Source organism: Eptatretus burgeri, chromosome 17 (genome assembly GCF_056783735.1).
Source record: "Eptatretus burgeri isolate ZD-2024b chromosome 17, Ebu_testis_v1, whole genome shotgun sequence".
NCBI lineage: Eukaryota > Metazoa > Chordata > Myxini > Myxiniformes > Myxinidae > Eptatretus > Eptatretus burgeri.
Genome location: NC_140977.1, coordinates 44,137,722 through 44,153,090, shown reverse-complemented (window position 1 = coordinate 44,153,090; position 15,369 = coordinate 44,137,722). Strand labels below are relative to the sequence as shown.

Sequence of the window (15,369 nt, the reverse complement as noted above, 5' to 3'; positions counted from 1 at the left end):
ACTGCGATTCTTCATCATTGCATTGCTATAGTTTTTGGCCTTATTTCTCAATAGTGAAGAATCCCTTACAAAATTCTCGTATGCAGATCTGTATATTCACCAAAATCGAGTAAATTCAACCTTGTCATATACCCAACCTGTCCACCAAATTTCGTCTGAATCCACCCATAACTTTTTGAGATACACTGTTTGCAGGCAGACAGACAGACAGACAGACAGACAGACAGACAGACAGACAGACAGACAGACAGACAGACAGACAAAAAACAGGGGTGAAAACATGTTGTATCATACTAATAGGCCAGATCTGAATTCCGACCTTAACCAAAATCAAAACAGCTTATTATTGTGACTTGCACAAGTCATTCAACAAATTTCGTCTGAATCCGTCCACAACATAACGTTTTGAGATATACTGTTCGCAGACAAACAGACAGGGGTGCAAACATAACCTCCACCCACCCTCCTTGGCACAGGTAACAACAACAAATATTGTGGCCTTGCCCAGCACCAAGTGCAATGTCACCCTGCGGTAGATTTTGCAGTCCTGGTGATCACCCTTCCCTTTCCATGGAGGGACAAGGCCCCTCTTCCAGTCAGTTGGGTGATTGTGTTCTAAAAAGAGCACAGTACTGCATGCAATGATACAAGTACAGCATTTCAACCAGCCTTGAGAAGTTCCGCATGGATGTTACAGATCCCAGAAACTTTACCTCCTTTTAACTTGTTCACCGCAGCCTGTGTTTTCACAAACAAAGGTTGTTCACAGTTGATTGGAGAGTCAGCAATAGGGATAGTTATGCCCCTGATGTCCAACTGAACAGCTGGTGGGTCAGTCTGGTACAGCCACTCAAAGTAACCGGAACCATGGGGCCTTCACTTCGGATTCCTCTGTCAAGAGCCCACCACCCTCCACTCTCACTGCAGTACACCGAGGGATGGGCTTGGAGGAACGCAATACACAAATTCCTCTGGAAGCAGGATGAGAATCACTTGACCACTGGTGATGCTCTAGTCCTTCACAGATAGCTCACACAAAGGCCTCCTCGTCTGTCCTCACCACATGTACAGTTTTATGCCTCAACTCCCTGATCAACTGAGCTCTGCCATGAAGCCTGGCCCTGTGACTGGTCAATGGTATCCAAGGGAGACAGTTTTTCTTCACCTGACAGTGGGTTCCAAAACATCCACTGGCAGCATCAGAGATGGTAGTAGTCTTGAACGCACGAGACAACTCTTCAGGATTCCCAAAACACAAAGACCCCCCAAATCCTCACTCAGCCTGTTCACAAACTTAGCTACCCTCTCATCGTTGAGCTTGTCAACATCCAGCCTAGGCTGGGATGGTACCATTCTCCCATAATAAAGCTGTAACTTCAGAGTTGCTACAACAAGCCTGTGGTCAGTATTGAGGAACTGAGCACTCTGGTAGATCCTGCAGTTCTGGATCATCCTCCAGCGACCATCATCGAGCACATGGTCAATATCCTTTGCCACACCACCGTTAGAATACCAAGTCCAGCGATGAGGCTATGGGTGCTGAAACAGTGAAGCAGCCACCCAAAGTCCACAACTTCATGCATAGTCAAGGAACTTAGTACTATTGTGGTTTTCAGTTTCAGACCCATGGGGACCAACACACGTCTCACAACCAACGCTATCAGTGCTAGTCGATGCATTGAAATCCCCCAAGATGAGAAGAGCATCTCGCTTGGGGCATTGATCATCCACGGAAGCGAGCGTGGCGGAGCATGCCTCCTTCACGGTAAGATCACTCGCCTCAGTCGGAGCATTTTCAGGGACCAGGGAAATGACACCCAAGAAGTGATGAATCCTCAGTCTCATAATGTTCTCGTTGACCAGTGTTACCTCATTTATCATGGGAATCAGCTTATTGGACACAGTTACAGCCACTCCTTGGGTATGGTCACGATCAGTGACCAGAACAGTAGTAGGTGTAAAAACCCACCATGATCTCACCACTATCTGGTCTCCGAACCTCAGAAAGTACTGCAATACCGATGTTCAAACGTTGGAGCTCAGATGATAACAGAGACAAGTAATCATCCTCTCATAGAGAAAGGACATTCCAGGCACCCACCAGAAGGGAGTGCCTCAGATTAACCTAGGAAACCATTGTCTGGTGGATGACACCTCAGCACAACCCCAACAAGCACCACCACAATCTGACCCCAGGAAGGTTACCCCATGCTTTTCATCCCATCAAAGAATGGGGGTCCCAAAGGCTTTTCCTCAATCCTGTCATCGAGTGAGCTACCCTGTGAAGGGCATCTGCACAGGAGGTACTCCCACGGAGTTGGCTTTCAGTTTTCTTTGTCAATTTTATGTGTTTTAAGGAATGAAGTGTTTTACAGTGTCCAGAGTTCTATATGAAACTGTGCAGGAGCATTTAAAACCCATGCTATCTACCTGGCAAAGGCTTGCCTGCATGCACATGCAGCAACCTTTGCACCCCTCCAGTCAGCTCACCCCAAATTGCATTCATACATGCTACACTTTGGGGAAGCCTTTTTAAATTCTAAACTAAACCGTCAGTCCTGAACACCCTCTAATACGGCTTCCCCCCCCCCCCCACCAACGTCCTCATGGTCCATGCTAACCGTGCACGCGCACCAGCAAAATACTCATTTTTCAACTCGCACCGGTGCACGGATTTTCACCAGCATGCTCATTTTTCCCTGACACCCGCACTGCATGTCCCACGTGGCTTCGGTGCAGCAGCCAGTCCGCTCCCCATGTGCCGAAGCACATGGTTCACCACACGGCCATGTAACCTCCATCATGGCACAATGGGCCTGGGTGTGAGTTCGGTCCGCACACCCGCGAAACCTGTGCACCGCACACACATAACCAAGCATGCAGGCACGATACTCACACTCCCATGGAGTGAACCTTTACACAAATCCTAATCTACCCATTTGTAATAAATCCTTGTGTGGGGATCATCTTCAAAATGGGTGTTAAATTAATGATTATCTTCAAAAGGGGTGTCAACAGTACTTCATTCATTATCTTCAAAACAGGTGTTGAAATTTACCCAAACATCCAACTTTTATTCATACACTGCCGAGCTCCTCGAGTGTGCATGCAAAGTTTCATGGATTTGCATTTATGGAGGAAACACTCACAGACAGACATTTCTTACGATAGACAGAAGATATAATGCTGAAACATCAAAATGGGATATATTTAAAATAAAAGTTAAGGCAGATCAAGTCAGAAATATGCATTCGAAATCACCAATGAAATAAAAACAAAAATAATCAGAAGGAATTACTCCATCTGAGCAGAAATTGATTTCAGTTGGTTCCACAAGCATTCCGAGGCAAAAACACAAACAAGGATAAATTATCACGACGTTTTCAAAGCAGCAATAGTCTTCGAACAAAACAAACACACAGGGGAAAACAAAGCCAGAAAGAGAGAGCAGTTCCCATTTTCATGACCTCTTTTGAGTTCAAGCTCTTGGTGACAAAACAAGAAAGAGAAAGTCAATAAAACTGTTGCTTTTTCTCTTCAAAGTGTCATGTCCAATCTGCTTCCTTGTTGTTCTTTTTTGTTTTCAAATGTATCTTTGAAGAATTTTTCTCGATCCTCTTTTTTTCGGGGGAGTCGTCACATTTTGTTTCCGTTTCCCTCGCTCTTGGTAGAACTTCTTTGGGTTGTTTTCAAACTGTTTATTTTGATTTATTCTTTTGTTGGCCTCATCATAGTTTTTTGTTTTTTTTCCTTCTATCTATTGTATTTGGAGTAAATTATGGTCAGCTAATGGTTCTCGTCGATAGTTTTCTCGGTTGTATTTCTTTTTATATTTGTCTGATTATTTTCTTTAGCTTTAGACCTCCTTTTCCCCTCTTGAATCGTTCCATTTGTCCCATATTTGTCTCTCTGCTTCTCAAGTTTCTGTTACCATGGTGGCGTTATATTTCTGGTCAGATTATGAGATCTATATTTTTTGCGTCGTCGTTTGCCTGTTAGTTTCTCTTGGACATACAGAACTGCTGCAAAATTCACATCGTTAATTTCTCTCAGAGTACGTATTTTCCGGTGTATTAACTGCGACCGTGTATTAACGACACCCCTGTTAGTCATTGCGAACCACACAACTCTTGTAAGAACCAGTATCAGACGTGTAAGAGATCGGACTTGACACAAGGACTTTGATGTGAATGGTGAAGAACGAGGAAATAATTGTTCAGAGTGAGAAAGGTTCGAAGAAGATATAGAATGGAAGACGGGCCTTTTACCCGGACATGGAAAACAAACTTTTTGCAGAGTTTAAACAGATACAGGATAGGCGTGTGTACTCAACTGGTCTGAAACAGACAAAATCACCGATCATCAGGTCATTGAAGCATCAACTGCCACAACAGTACAAGATTCCAGCTTCGCTGACCAAAGATATGCAATACACCAACCTCGCAGGCCGATCGGTTTTGTCAACAACACCATCAGCAACGATTAAAGGATGAAGACTGTGATGGAGATTTGAATAAATAAATAGAAGAATATGTGTTTGAAGACTGGAAATGTAATCGACTGTTTGTTTCTGAGGTACAGACAATTAAAATTGCAGTGACGTAAAAACTGACATCTATGTAGCCATTTTCCATTACTGTACAAGTGCAGGTCATGGCCTTTTCGAATACATATATAAAGGCTGAATATTTTCAATAGCTGTGTATTAACCGCATCCCTGACTTTTCACTTTTTCCTGCCGATAAGAAAGCGCGGTTAATACACCGGAAAATATGGTAGGCGATTTTGAGAGCATTTTAGTGAGTGCTTGATTTATTCTCCTTGCTTGTATCTTTAACTGTTTATTGTTTTATTATTTCGGTGGAGATGTGGTCTTTGCCCGAGTGATATTAATTTAATTTCCTCAAATTTATTAGCCAGTTCACCTTCTGGCAGGTGCTGTTCATCGTCAACCTCCTCTTCCTCTTATTCATTCTGTTGTCCATTATTAACTCACCTGGAACGGTGCTCAAGCAAGCTTATGGGATGGTGTGCCGTCCATCAGTCCCTCAGTCCGTCCAACTGTCTGTCTGTCTACAAACATTTGCAACTTCTTCTCTGAAACTACACACACACACACAATGTTGATGACACTTCACCACAACTGGCGTCACCCATGATGTGCCAAAGTTTGTTCACTGCATTAAAAAAAAGTAAAATAAAAATCCAGAGGTATTTTGTTTCTTCTCCATTCAATAGAAAGGGTTAGCATTGGTTTTTTTTTCTTATTTTCTTATCGAACCCTAACAGCTTGGTTCCATGGTTTTCTTATCTAGCCGCTACCAGGTGAGTGGCCAGGGGAACTACCACTATTTTTCTCCTTCGTTCATAGTGATCCATCCTTGTTTCTCATTTGTTTTGTTTGAAAAGATGCTATTTGATCTGAGTTAATCATTTGGAGTTGATCTTTCTCTCGGGGTGCTACTGCATCATTTCCTTTCGTCATTCTATGGTGCTGTTGTGGAGTTTTCAGTTTTGTTTCTTTACTCAAGTCTCCAATGTCTGGTTCAGTCGTTTTGATTAAATTTGAAATCTCATCCATTTCTGTTTTCCTCTCTTGTTCTATTTTCTGTGTAGCAACAGTAAGTTCTGTTGGTTGTTCCTTTTCTTTGGGAGTTTGTACTCTGGGAATCTCATTCCAAACGTATGTCCCATCATTCCATCATGGCATTTGTGGTGGGTCACCATTTATAAGTGAGCAGTCATTTCTTATTACCTCTTCAGTTTGTTCTTCTCTTATTCCTAGTTCCTCTGTGAATATTTTCTGTTTGAGGATATTGTTTTTCTTTGAGTTTTGTGATGCCCTACTAATCTTCTCACTTTTCCTCACGCCTTTTTGTCTGGCATATTCCATTGATCATAATAACGTCCATTTTTTCCTTCTTTGTCCAGATTTTATTTTTTATGCAGATTCTCTCTCCTTGCGTCATCCCAATTATGTCTTCAATTGCTTGCTGTCTTGCTTTGTCAGTTATTTCCTTATTATTGTTCAAATTGAACGAATCACATGGTGTCATAACTTGGGTCAAAGAAAAATATTTACTTCCTTTATTTTATTGTTTACTAAATGTGGGAAAAATAGTTTTGTTGGTGGATTCACGATGCGTTTGCTACAATATCCGTGCAATGGTTGCAAGAATCACTGCCTAAAGGCAATCAACTGGTACATTCATTGACAGTCTTGCCACAAACTGCACACCACACAGCAGCCACTGAAAACACTTTTGCATTGATTTTGCTTCCAACATCACCAATCACACACCTTCTGTGAAAATGATCTTGTAACACAACCAAAACTGCTCTCATCAAATCACTTGAATTTTTGATGTGTAGTGACGTTCCAAACAAAAACCTTTTGAGTGAAAACTGTTTTTTTTTTTCAAAAAGGAAATGATATCAATATGTTCTGGACTAAACAAGTTGAAATTCTGATTCTGAGGAACTGTACTCTATTACAGAGTGTCGGTGCTACCAAAGCAGTTTTTTGGCAAAAATTATAATGGGTGGTGTGCCGTTGTTTTCGCAGCAATAGTTGGAGAAGGAATTTCGCACTTGTTCATGGTGCCGATGACGGCTCACCTACCATACACGAAGGACATCGTGGGATCATTAACATCCATCAACTAATGCTGGCGGAAGTGATACCCAGTCTTACATTGATGAATCATCCTGCCTGTGAAATACTGGGATGCCAGTTTATAGCTCGTCAGAGATTCAACCCCAGACTAGATAACTTGGAGCGGAGTTTGCGTCCGCGGAGATCATCCTGCCAGGGCTAAGGTGCAATCAGGAACAGGAAATTCAAAGTAAAATTGTACTGTGTTTGAGAAGCTTCTTCGAACTCACCATTTGCATTGAAAGAATCCTCAATGATCTCTTCCTTCACATGAATGGTGTTTGAAGTTGGAAGAGCATTATCAGGGAAACTTCTCCTCTCACCTGCACAAAATCCAATGGGAGAGCAACACAGCATTTTAATTCGTAAATTGTGTGCCGTTGTTACGCACGACCTCTGTGCACCGATATTACCCAAAGGGAAATGTGGCAGAAATATATCGCACTCCACAATGATCTGTCCTGTCTTGTTTACTCGGTGAAACCAGCATGTGATACTAAACAAAGATGTAATATGCAATTTACCAATTCCAACTGTCTATCTCTCACATGCCAATACCTTTAACTAAGATTCCATCACAATGATTTAAAAGAAATACACAATGACTTTAAAAGGCATCCGACATAAAACATGTGCCAAATCACTATGCGGATCATACGGATGATCCGCTGTGGCGACCCCTAACGGGAGCAGCCGAAAGAAGAAGAAGACACAATGACTTTAAAACTCCCCCCCAGTAATAAATGCCACATTCAATGCTTTTAAAACTCCCCAAAGCTACACACACGTTTCAATGCAGTTTTGAATATTCCCACAACTCTTAGGTTGGAAACTTACAGTATCTCCAGCACCCATTTAATCTTAATACAGCACTCCAGCAGGATAAGAGCTGGAGTTCAAGTCAGTTCTTTTCACGTTTGGATCAGGCTCTGTTGCCCCGGTTGGTGCCAGAGGGTGCACAAAGTGATGTGCCACTGCATGCACGCTGCATTTCGTGGCCCCAAAGGGTGATCTTCAAACCACCGAAACAAGCAGATGAATCCGTGTCCACGACTCGCCATTAGGGATAATGCTGCGCCGTGATACCTTGGGAGGAGGATTAGCTTGGCCTTTTTGTTGATGTGCGCAGGCAGGGTTTATCTGCTTGATCTGTGACACCCACAGAATTGCGTTGGTTACTCATTAACTCAACCGGCCAGCAGGAAGGATTGACCTGCATCCACAAAGAGGCAATGGGTTTGATTCAGGACTGTGGTCGACGTGCACACCCTGTCATAGTGCGCCCACAGGTGTTGCAGCCCGACCCTTGCCGTTCACAGCTCGTTTTCACAAAACAAACTCGGCTGCATACCGCCGCTCAAAGTGCCAAGCATAGAATGGATCAGGATGTAAAAGAAGAAAAGAAACTGCAGAAATGGAACAATTGTGGAGGGGGGGTGGTTGGTGGACCAGGTGTGACTTGCAGAAACATGAGATAGGGGGTTGTGTAGGGGTATGGAGGAGGGGATAAACCACATAAAGAGCAGAGGGTGCAAGACCAGAAAGGAGGCGGAAGAAGACATAGAACACCGACCTATCTGCAATGGGAAAGTGATAAGTCCATAGACTCTGCTTCAGCGTGAGATTGCAATGATCTTGAAGGCCTTGGCTTCCATGGCAACAAGTTGAGCAAGGTGTGAGGCAGGGGTGCAGCCCAGAGTGCAGTGCAGGAGTGGGTGTTGCTGGCATCAGGCACGATGAGGATGAAATTGAGGGGGAAGCTGAGAGAATGTGGGATGAGGAGGAAGCTGAAGGGGGTGGGGTAGAGGAAGCAGAAAGAGGGGACGTGAAGTGGAGGGTTGCTGTAGTGGAGGACACATAGAAGGGGTGCAGCTGGCAGGACACGAGCATGTAGGAGATGTGGGGGAGAGTACTGACATGGAGGTGTTTCACACCATTGGAGAACATGAAAGGGAATCGATTGTCATGAGGAGACAACCTCTGCCTAATCTGGATATATGGAAGCAGACCACATGGGGGGTGGTGGAAAGAATGATTGTTGAAAGGCGTGGATGAAAGTCATACTGGAGGTATTGGAGGGTTGATGGGATGAAGCATTCAGGAGTGAGAGAGGTTTGTAAAATAATTTTTGTGAAGAAGAAGAGGAATAGATTGTGATGAAGAAAAGAACAAGTTCAATATTCCTGATGGAGAAATAAGGAAGGTGGAGTTTTTTTTAAAACTTATTTGAAAGTGGTCAAAGGAAGAAACGTTTCATTCAATGAAAAATCAGTTTGGAGATAATGAGAAAAGGAAGGGATAGAATGAGGCACATCAAGTAGAGGCAGATCGATTCGTGATTTTGTTTGGAGTGAAGGAAAAACCTCCTCCACTGAAGTTGAAGGTGGTTATGTTTTCACCCCTTTCTGTTTGTTACTTGCAAAAACGAAGATTTTTCAAGTATATTGGTTAGTCGATTTTGTTTTTCTGTCTGTCTGTTTATCACCTTCAGGTCACACTTTTAAACCGATCTTCACAAAACTTTACCACATGGTAGGGTTTGGCATAAGCAAGAAGCCTATTGTTTGAGGTGAAAAGGTCAAAATGTCAACTAAGGTAGTACAGTGCTCCCTCGCTATATCGCGGTTCATTTTTCGCGGCTTCACAAATCATACATATCTAATTTTATAGAGATTTAATGCTCTTCTTGGCTGTGCAGTACTACATTAATCTCATCGTCATATATATATATATATATATATATATATATATATATATATATATATATATATATATATATATATATATATATATATATATATATATATATATATATATATATATATATATATATATATATATATATATATTGTTACGGCTGTGGAAATTCGCAAACCATCATTCAGGGCCCATAGGTGAGATATCTCCAAGTACATGTGCAGTTAGCCCCAAACCCGTTGTATAGAGGGAATTTATGTGATTCATCTGGGCTGCGACGCTTTGAGATAGCCGTTTTTCTGTTCTATCTTTATTTTGAACCAAGCACGTCTCAACCGCCATCACACAACAACCACCACGCCAGCCATCGTCACCAACTGCAACCACGCTCCAATCCTCAGACAACAACAACAACAATGCCAACAGCCACGACCTTTACCTTCACAACCCAATCCCACATCATCGCCATTCCCAAACGGCACCATAACCATCAAACCACCACCGAAAACCCTCCACCACCTTCACCTTTCTTTCTACGGCCATTCCCGCACCACCTGTGAACACTGAGCGTCGGGCTGTCTCGGGCCCGTTCGGCGATTGGTGCCAAACGCACTGAGTCGCGAGCGCAAATAGCGGCCTTTCCGAGGGAAAATTTGGATCAGGAACGCTACACGCCCACTTTTGCTCCGTCCAATTTGCAAGCGCGGAGCGGCTTGGCCCCGCCTCCAGGCGAGTCTGTGTGAAATCGATATATGCAAATTCTAGGATCAGGGGAGATTCACGCCCCCTTTCCTCCGACCAATGGGCGAGCGTGGCTCCGCCCATGAGGTCATCCTGATCCATATATTTGCATATTAGCTGCTCCTGCCGGCCGATAAGAAGGCGAGCGCAAGGCGAATGCGGTCAGTCGAGTCGGGTGGAGAGTCAGTCGAGTCGGGTGGCGAAGTGATCGGTGTGTCTTCGAGTTGGGTTCTGGAGTCGGCTGAGAAGAGTTGTGGGAAGAGGCAAAGGAGCTCGGGTCCGAGGCGAGAAGGACGGCGGTCGGCGACGAGGCCGCGGTGTGGGATTGCTCGTCGCGGGACCCAAGCCAGCCAGCCAGCCAGCCATTCTCCTCCCCCAGGGCATCAACAATTCCCCCTTTCCCCCGCGCTGAGATAGTGCAAAAACGGGGCCCAGTTCCCACCCCACTCCAAACGTCGTGCCAACGAAACCCGCCAAGGAGCACAGAGTCGGGGCACAGCCACGCGGGCCACATCTGCGGCTCGTCCGCCAACGAGTCACGAGGACGCGGGTAGGACCCCCCCCCCCCGGTCTCGCGGGCCTGGCCACTCCTCCAGGTCACGCGCACAATTGGCCTACAGGCCTGTCTGCCCCCTTGTCTATGAGGGTGGCTTCTTTCCTTTGCTTTTGAGTAAATGTGTGTTGGCGCTGTCTGTAAAGTAGAACTGTATGTGTTGCCGTGTGTGCGCGTAGTCGGTCGTAACTCTGCGTCGTTGTTGCTTTTGTTTTGATTGCTATATGTGCATTTTGACTGTTTGGCTTTATATATGTGCTTTCCCTGTGCCGGGAAATAAATGTACTTTGTGTGAACTGTTTTCCCGTTTCGCTTCGTCTTTTATTAATTGACCGTCCATCCTGCTTCACGTAAAGCGTTCGTAGTGGGCTTAATACGCCCGGTAATTAATCGGAACCGTCGAGGCCGACGATAACACCGCTTGGTTATCACTGTAGCACGGAACGGACCGCATAAGCGGTTCGTGTCTGGAGTCGACCTGCGGCGAGGTACGATCGCCCGGTTTACCATCCGCATGGGTACTTAGGTTGGTCGAGTTTGGCGAACAACCCTATCCTACGCGGGTGGCCGATTGGCACGATTGTGGTGAGGTCGAAAGGCCCACCCGTGAGTGGCTCCGGGCGATAATTCCCGGAGGTTCACAACTGAATTGTCCGTCCGGTAGGCGACGCGGTCGCGATTCGAGTGACGCGGCCGTCCGCACGCCGGCGGGCACGAATTCGCCACACTGGTGTCAGAAGTGGGATTCGAATCCCTCCCGCCTCCAAGCTAAATTCACGGGGAATCGGTCCAGGGGTGAGAGGAGCGACCCCCGATTCTCTCCAAATTACGAGCAATTAAAATTAACCCCTTACGAGAAATAGTATGGAGTCTAAAGGTGAGCAGGAGCCGGGGGTAGTAGAAATGGATGTAGAATGTGTAGAATCCATGGCCCAGGATGGAGACCCCGAGCAGGAAATGTTGGTTGTGCAGGAACACGAACTCCCCCAACTGTACCCAGAGCCCGGGATGGGCGCAGCAGCGGCAGAGGCTGCGGTGTACGACGCCTCCCTTCCCCCCTCCGCCAAAACCCCCCGATCCTGGCCGAATCGGCCCGGCCGAGTGCGCCCGACATGGCCCAGCTATTCGCCATGCTGGCAGGAATCAGTGGGGACATGCAAGGAATGAAAAATGAAATAAAAGGAATTAACAATAAAATGGAAGCTAATACAAACTGAATGAGGGAAGAAATGAGAGAAATGCGGGGTGAGACGCAGAACATGGGGGTGAGCCTAAAAGGAAGCTTGGACGAACTAAAAAAAAAACGAAATGAAAAAGGAAGTCGACACGATACGAGCGGAAGTGACCGGGTTAAAAGAGAAAGTAAAAGGAGTGGGGGTCGCAATGGAAGAGAGCAAATAAGAGAGGGCAAACGAAATAAAGACTGTGGTGGGAAAGATAGACAAAGTAGGCAAAGGACTGGGAGAAGTAAAAAAGGGAAAAGACCAAATAAAGGAGGAAATAGGGAAGAACACGACGGTGATAGAGGAATTAAAAAGAGAACAAGGGAGAATAAAGGACGGATTGGGAGTCGTGAAGAAGGACTGTGAGGAAAGACAAAGACATGACGAAGAGAGTTGAAGACCTGCGAAAGGAGGTAAAAGCGGAGACACAGAAATGATTAAAGGCCGTGGGGGAGGAATGTAGAAAGAGACATGAAGTAATTAATGAAATGGAGCGGAAAGCCGGAGAAAAGACAGAGGAACTAGGGAAACGGATAGAAGAACACAAGGGCGAGACGGAAGAGCAGTTTAGGGCAACGGGGGAGAAAATATCCAAGACAAATAAGGTGGTGACACAGGTACAAGGGGAAGTGGAGCAAATAAGAGAGAAAGTCGGGGAACTATCGTTAGAGACGATAGGGGAGGAATTAAATGGAGTAATAAAGGGGAAAAATAGAGGAAATGGAGAGGAGACTGACGGAATGTGTGGGGACCCGGAGTGAGAGGCAGGGTGACCTCCTTCGGGAACAGGGGGAGAGGATATATTCCCTCGAGGCGGATCGTGCCCAGATGGGGCCGGTGTCACAGGACGGAGGAGGAGGCTTGCCGATGCGGGGGTGAGCATGCCAAGCTTGGGGAGGGTAGAGGCCGCGGGGTCTTTTGGCCTAAGGGGGTACAGAGTATGACTGTTCGGTGGGTGTGCAGAGTGCGAGTCCAATGGCTTAGGGGAGTAAGCGGGACGACGCAGGGCATGGACAGACACGGACAGGGGTGGTAGAGCCCCCGGCAAATGGCTCGGACCCGGCGGGAGTGAGGCACCGTTGGGACTGGGGAGGTACACCCCACCAGGAGTCCCTTGGGAACTGGAGTGGGGGACCTCGAGAGGACCGAGGGTGCCGCTACCCCCGTACGATGACAAGACGGACTTGAGGGCGTACATGGCTCAGTTCCAGTGTGTTGCCAGAGGCAATGGCTGGAACGAGGCGCAGGGTGTGGCACAACTCACGGCGGCCCTGCGTGGCGCGGCCTTGGAAGTCCTGACCACGGTACCCAGTGAGGGGGTGACCCTGGAGGATCTCCATTCGGCCCTAAAAAACCGATTTGGCATGGACCAGCAGAGCGAGCTTGTTAAAGCTCAGCTCAACGGGCGCAAACGACGCTCCCAGGAACCACTGGGAGAATTGGCACACGACATTCGCCGCTTGGTGGGGATCGCGCACACCAACATGCTGCCGGAGTACCGGGAGGAGATTGCCTTGGACCATTTTCTCCGAGCGATAGGGGGCACCGATGTCGGAGCATTGCTGACCGTATGGCGCCCGGACAACCTCCAGAAGGCGGCTGATACTGCCGCCTGCTGGGAGGCAGCCAGAACGCCATTGGGAGGGGCTGGGCGGCATGCGGTGGCAGTCCGACAGGTGGGCCCCGTGAACGACAGTGCGCTGGGAGCCAGGGCGACCAAGCGCGAATAGAAAAAAAATGGTGCAGGGCATGTTCGACCGCCGGTTCGGGAGATCTGGGGAGAGGCGGTCAGGCCCAGGAAGGGCGGGGGATGGGCCATCAGGGGGTACCCCAATTCGGAACGGAGGGGGGGTATAATTCGGCGTACCGGAGGCAAACACCTTACCAGAGGAGGTGTTATAATTGTGGCGCAAGGGAACACCTGCAGCGGGAGTGCAACGCCCCGCGCAGGGAAAGGCCCCCGCGAAGGGAAGGGCCACGGCCCCCCAGACCACCAACTCCGCCCCGGATTAATAGGGATAGCCAGGCCCAACCATCACCCCCCCCCCGGGAAACTAAGAAGTGCCGAACATGTAGGGCCGTGTTCGGCAAACTCGGACGGAGAAGAGCCCTCAGAACTGCGACAGGTCATCAATTGTGGCCAAATTGGCAATGGTAGCTTAACAATTCGGTGCAAAGTTGCTGGCGTAGGGGTAGACGGCGTTGTGGACACAGGAGCAAGCTCCACGATCATCAGCCCTGTGGTCCTTGATTCGAGTGTAGATTGTTGGGATGAGATCCACCGTCTGCAAAACCATAGTTTGCAGCTTGCTACCGGGGCAACGGCCCGCATCATAGGACGTGATTGTGTCATTTAAATTTGGCACCGTGAAAACAAGGATAGAGGTTTGGGTGGCGAAGGTGTGCGACCCATGTCTAATAGGGTTGGATGTGCTAACGGCCAGTGGTTGTAAGATCGACTTGGGCCGGGGGGAGTCATGCAGTTGGGTGGTGAGGAGTTGCCGTTAGGGGGCATGAGCATGGATGAGAGGGTGAAGCTGGAGGCTCCCGACTCCGTGGTCATTCCCCCAGGTGCCGAGGCAGTGGTCCCGGCCCGGTGGCGAGCACACCCAACGTGGCAGGGCTCCTGCGGCCTGGCAGAACTACCGGTAGGGCCATCAACCCCGGGTTTAGTCGTGGGCCGCACCCTGGTAAGTACCGACGGGCCAATAGTGCCCGTTCGGGTGATAAATGTTAGCACGGAACCACGCACTATCAGGAAGGGCACGAAGGTGGCAGATTGCACCCCAGTAAAAGAGGTCGCAGAGCTGAGGGACGATAACGTCGAGCCGGACCGGCCCCAGAGGGAGTCTCCAGACTTGATTAGGAATTGACCCAGTCCCATTTGCGAGATGGTAAAGCGGAGTAGTGCAGATTTGGAGGATGCCCAGCGGGAGGCCTTATACAAACTGGTCGACCGACACATGGGGATCTTCTCCTTGTCACCTGAGGATATTGGACGTACGGGCCTGGTGCAACATCAAATCCACACCGATGGGGCCCGGCCTGTCCGTCAGCCTGCTCAAAGGCTCCCATGGAGCAAGAGAGAGGAGGCTGATGAACAGGTAGAAAAGATGCTCAATGCAGGTGTCATTGAGCCCTCGGGAAGTCCTTGGATGTCACCGGTTGTGCTGGTCAAAAAGAAGGATGGGACCACGCGTTTCTGCGTGGACTATCGCCAGCTGAACAACGTGACACTCAAAGACTCCTATCCACTGCCTAGAATTGACGATACCCTCAACGCCGTTGCAGGCTCTAAATGGTTCTCAACTTTGGACGTCAAGACTGGGTATTGGCAGGTGGAGATGGATAAGACGGGGAAGGAGAAAACGGCATTTTCAACAGGGAAGGGACTGTATCAGTTCACTGTGATGCCGTTCGGTTGTGTGAAACGCCACCTTTGAGAGACTGATGGAGCGTGTACTAGGCGGCATGCCGTGGCAATCATGCCTGGTGTATCT

General features: G+C 47.6%; 1 protein-coding gene across 2 annotated transcripts in view; it reads right to left on the bottom strand.

The window, feature by feature from the left end:
• LOC147009928 (uncharacterized) overlaps window positions 1-15,369 on the bottom strand; it is a 138,902-nt gene that overhangs the window by 51,677 nt on the left and 71,856 nt on the right. For both annotated transcript variants that reach the window (XM_085862580.1, XM_085862581.1), the window contains one exon: window positions 6,886-6,978. In XM_085862580.1, the coding sequence (XP_085718706.1) occupies window positions 6,886-6,978 (93 nt within the window). The remainder of the gene's footprint in view (window positions 1-6,885; window positions 6,979-15,369) is intronic.